At 32.6% G+C, this 5,250-nt stretch overlaps 1 protein-coding gene across 1 annotated transcript in view; it reads left to right on the top strand.

The window, feature by feature from the left end:
- Positions 1-3,450, top strand: part of LOC127092774 (pre-mRNA-processing ATP-dependent RNA helicase prp5) — a 4,396-nt gene extending 946 nt beyond the window's left edge. Inside the window, exons 2-7 of the mRNA XM_051031665.1 lie at positions 1-281; positions 403-491; positions 794-893; positions 1,940-2,191; positions 2,574-2,725; positions 2,849-3,450. The exon at positions 1-281 is cut by the window's left edge and continues 322 nt beyond it. Of these exons, the coding sequence (XP_050887622.1) occupies positions 1-281; positions 403-491; positions 794-893; positions 1,940-2,191; positions 2,574-2,725; positions 2,849-3,143 (1,169 nt within the window). The 3' untranslated portion in view covers positions 3,144-3,450. The remainder of the gene's footprint in view (positions 282-402; positions 492-793; positions 894-1,939; positions 2,192-2,573; positions 2,726-2,848) is intronic.
- Positions 3,451-5,250: the final 1,800 nt, after the last annotated feature.

Raw genomic sequence — 5,250 nt, 5'->3', positions numbered from 1 at the left:
GGTGTCTGAGTGCGATTGAAAATGCACTGCGACATGATGATGCCTACACTGAGGGAGAGGGAAACTCTTTCTTTCTTGACTCATGGGGATTAGAATTTTCAAAGTGTTTTTCTACCGGTAAAGATTTGATGGACACCAGTGGAACCTTTGCTACTACTGAGCAAATTGCATGGATAGTTTCTGCGGCAGCTGATATTTTTGTTAGAAAAGAGAAACAAGGCTTATCGTTAGAGACCCCCTTTCTTTTGTTCCTCGTCCCTTCTGAAAAAAAAGCTGGCCAGGTTAGATAAAATTCTTTTACATGCTTACAATTTCATCTTTGATAAAAATCTCTATCTCGAAACACCTTCTCACTTTGTTGATAATAACTTGAGTTGTAAAAGTTTAAAATTGATAACACAGGTCCGAACGGTTTGCAAGCCTTTGAAGTCTCTAGGAATACATACAGTGAGTCTTCATCCTGGTGCTTCCTTAGATCATCAGATTCAAGGGTAATTGCTTAAATCTTGTCTTTTGTTTTCCGTTGTTTAACATATTGATATTGATGTGTATGTGTTTGATCAATAAGACATGATATGCAAGGAGCTATTAGAGCATATGATTTTTTTTCCACTGACCAATTTTTGGTAATGCATGTTGTTGTTCTTTTATTCAAGTCCACTGATTACTATCGATCCTTGTTTGCATGAATATTTTTGAGAACGTGCATCATATATCTAGTTGTTTTAAGGTCTTCTCAGATTTACTCTTTTATGGTAACCAACTTATTGAACATTTGTTTTATCTTCAACAGTCTGAAAAGTTGTGAGCCTGAGTTTCTCATTTCTACTCCTGAGAGGCTCTTGGAGCTTGTTTTGTTGAAGGCAATTGATATTTCTGATGTCTCTATGCTGGTATGTTTTCTTTCCAATGTTCCATCCAGAGAGTATGTATATATCTATTTAAAGAAGAAAATATAAAACAATGTTACAGTCTGTTCCACTGGTATCCTCCAATTCCCTTACATCAAAGGTCCTTATGATTCTTTGAGTACCTCTTCCTCCTCAACAACCAACTATATTCCTCCTGTCACAAGCTCCTTGTCATGCCACATCTGCTCCTCCTTTTCCTCAATCAGACCTGTACTGATTCTGAATTATTTGGCTGTGCAAATGTTTTGCAATCTGTTTCACTGGTATCCTCCAGGTCGTTATGATTCTTTGAGTACCTCCCTTCCTCTTCAACAACGAACTGCATTCCTCCTTATTACCCATCCAATGCAAACAAGATCCGAGTCATATTTTCTTGCTCCCAGCTCCAAGTTAATATACATTTTTGATCGGTACATATTTTTGTATCTTCCTATGGGGGATTTGTGTGGAAGGTAAATGAACTTTGGTAGGGGAAATGACTCAATCATTGTTTGGTCAACATTCCCATGGAGTCTGCGTATTTTATGATTGAATACATTGCTATATTTGAGTGGTAGAAACCCGGTTGATTTGTACTTGAAATATGTTTACTTTTGCTGTGTTTTTCTCTATTAATTTAATATTCATGTTTGTGCTTCTTTTCTATCATTATAATCAAATTATTTTGCATAGGAGTTGAGTGACAATTATAGGCATCTTTTATTATTAAAATAACTGTATGCACGGGTTTTTATGATTGAAGTATTATTACCTTTTATTCTTTATATGGTCGTGCTAACTTGTGCCCTAAAGTCACTAGTTAAGGAATCCAAAAGTAGATGTTTATCATTGAATAAGACAATATTTTGACCTTTAAAAGTTGAATGCATGACTTTTAGAATATTCTACATTTGGTTCCTTAACTTGTGTCCTTGGGGCACAAGTTAGCATTAGCCTACTTTATAAGTAAGTTCCAAACACCTTTTTTTTTTATAACATATTCTATTTATCATCTTTTATTGATTAGTTAATGTTTTGGTATTAAATAGGTTATTGACGGGCTCAATGCTATTTGCAATGCTGGCCATGCTGATGCAATAAAATCCATCAAGAAGCTTATTTCTGGCAATCCCACTCTTGTGGTTTTCAATGATAGCAACCATACATCTATCCCAGTAGTTAGGCATCTTCTGACAGGACCCATTTGTAGAATATCTATTAATAATTCAATCGCCAGCCAAAGTTCATGCATTGTACAGTCTGTTCAAGTGTGTACATCAGATGAGGATAAACATGTTAAGGTAAATTTATTGCTATGCTAGTGATGGATTCTATTTTATAGCCCCCCTATTCTTTTTAGTTGTCGTTTGATGGTCATTTATATATACCAAGAAGGTTAACAAATTTTGTTATTTTTTATGAAATGATTTTATTTTCACAACTTTCACGATTTCTTCTTTCATAAGCCTACACGTTAAAATGTTTATAACATTTAAAAGCATTAAGTCCTCATTATTCTTTTTCCTTTTCCACCCTTAAAACTTGTAGTTTACACATCCTTATACTAGATTTTCATTTAGTGATTATGGTCAATACTGCCATGGAAAATGCTTGCATGTAGCTATGCATTTTTATTTGGAAGTCAGGTTTTAAAATCACTTGTTATTACTATTATTCTTGCAGAGCATTGATGTCCTATGTCAATTTTGGAGCAGCCAGAATCATAATTCAAACCTTCTATATATTTTGAGGAAGGATGTCAAGAGCCATAAATTGGTCAAGACTCTCAAATCCATGGGCTGTTCAACGTCACTTGAATCTGATGCAACTACTAGGTAACACCAAATGCCTTTGTGCGTATTTTGGTTTAACTTCTTCTAATGATGATATGCACCATGACCTCAAAAAATAGCTTACAAGAAATCTTTTCTATTTTCTAATGTACTGTTTTGTCACAGTGTGGATCCAAAAAGGAGATTGGTTACAATGATTGATTTGGAGGATATCTCTACTGCGGATATAGGGATGTATGATGCAATAGTCCTACCAAGTTTTGTGCCCACTATGGACACCTATGAGCATATATTGACAACTATGGCCCGGCAAAGTGTCAATGGCATTTTGTATGGTTTCTTAACAAAAAGAGATACAGAACATGCTGGACCACTCATCTCAATTCTTGAACAATGTGGGCAGGAAGTGCCTGAAACCCTGAAAGATCTTCATCAGTCATCAAATATGTCGGAAGATTGAAATTGAAGGTACTTTGTCATCCTTTTCTTGTGAGTTGTGGTCAATTCCAGGTTTGGAAATGAGTTTTGGATCTATGAATGGGAGGAAGATTAGTGCGCAAATTGAATAGAATACACTGCATCCCATTTAGAAAATTTTGTAATATTGTCCTTGCTTAGAATATTATATTTTCTTGTAGCCGAGTCAAGGACAGTAGAATTTGGCTACAAAAGTTATGTCAACTTTTATCTTTCAATGCTTTTTGATTTTTTTCGAGTGAAGGAATAGTTTTGGGCATTAATGGACAGAATCGATATTTCTTTTTCAACTCTCATGTACACATAGAAAAAGTTCTTAACGTGGAAAGAATCCTTAGGAAACGAAGTAGTTACGGACCCACCGAAAAACATGTGAAATGTAGAGTAATTATAAATTTGGCTAGCTCAAGATATATTTTCACACTGTCACACACTGTCTTGGGCTGAATGCTAATTTAATTTACTTACATGCTAAAATTATTTTGGGAAATGATGCATACTTTCACATCATTAAAAGGCCATAATATCCGATGCATCTACGGACACTTCTATTTTCATCATTTTCTCATATTAAATTAAAGACATCTCTTTTATATTAAAATTTTAATTCGGAGCATCTTTGTATGTCGAAAAAGTGCGTCCGTAAATACTATTTATTCGAAAGTCATGTTAGCAGGGGTGACAATTGGATCCATTAAGACAAAAGTCATTCAATTCATTCACCAAAAAGTCATTCAATTCATCCCCTATATAAAAGTTAAGTTAATAGATTGAATTAAATCTATCAATTTATAAGTATGAATTGATTTAATTTATCCAACACATTTTAATAATTCAATGGATTTATTTATCTTTAGATCAATTTAAAAAAATGATTTTTTTTAAAATATATATTTTTTTTCAAATATTAAAAATTCATTTTTTTAAAAATAAAAAAGACCTATTTTCCCCCAAAATTTTAAAATTATTTTGGAAAATACCAAAAGTCGACTTTACTTTGAAAAAGTTATTTTTTTACAAAAATACAACTTTTTTTTAATTTTAAAAAAACATTTTTTTTTCTCAAAAATACAAAAAAAATGTTTTTTCGCCGAAAAATACCAAACAACAAAAAAAAAAGTTTTTTCTTAAAAAAAGAAAACTGAATTTTTTCCAGAAAAAGAAAATAGTTTTTCGAAAAAATAATTGATTTTTTTCAAAAGTAACAAACTCAATTTTTTCAAAAATAAAAAAAATCAATTATTTTAAAAATAAAAAAAATAAAAAATTTCAAATATGATAATAGATGAATTAGATGGATTTTATTCTTAATGGATGAATTGGATTGTTAATGGATTAATGCATTGTTTTGATCCATCAATTAACAATCCAATCTATATCCATCCAATCCCTCCATTTTGCCATCCCTAGTCTGAAGATGTATTTTTGGACTCTATTTTTTCATATCCCACGCAAGACCTTTTCCTCTTCCTCCTTCATTTTCTCAAAAGTTTTCTAAAAAACTCATTTGAGCTCTGCCTCTCCCAACCATTGAAGCATCTCTTTATTACATTGAAGCATCGATGAAACTCTTTCTTCTCCTTTCCAGCATCTCATAACACCCAAACTTCTCCTTCTCATCAATCATTTTCATTTGATAAGTTTTTCAAATTTTCTTTTCGCATTATGTTTTGATTTGTAGTTAGTTTCTTAGGATACATTAACTGTTTTAAGCACTTTAGGTAGTAGAGTAAACAAAATTAATAGGTTAGAACAACATGCATTGAGTTTTTTTGGAACTGTTAGGGCAAAAAATGAGTTGCTGCCATAGGCAACCATCGAAGGTTTGTGAAATTTCGTTCCTTAGCGCACAAATGTCGAACGCAATGCTTCACCAACAGGTTCGACAAGTTAAACCAGAAACAACTCAATAATAAATACTTAGATGATGGAGCAAAAAAATAGTAAATAATACAATAATTGTTTATCCAGTTCGGTGAAACTACACCTATTTCTAGTGGACTAAGTCCACAACTCAAGAAAGGAAATTCACTATTAGTAGCTTAGTATAATTAGTCTTACAAGCAACAATAAACCTTATGTTGTTCGAC

This window comes from Lathyrus oleraceus, chromosome 6 (assembly GCF_024323335.1).
Source record: "Lathyrus oleraceus cultivar Zhongwan6 chromosome 6, CAAS_Psat_ZW6_1.0, whole genome shotgun sequence".
Taxonomy (NCBI): domain Eukaryota; kingdom Viridiplantae; phylum Streptophyta; class Magnoliopsida; order Fabales; family Fabaceae; genus Lathyrus; species Lathyrus oleraceus.
This window is presented reverse-complemented; position numbering and strand designations above follow the sequence as displayed.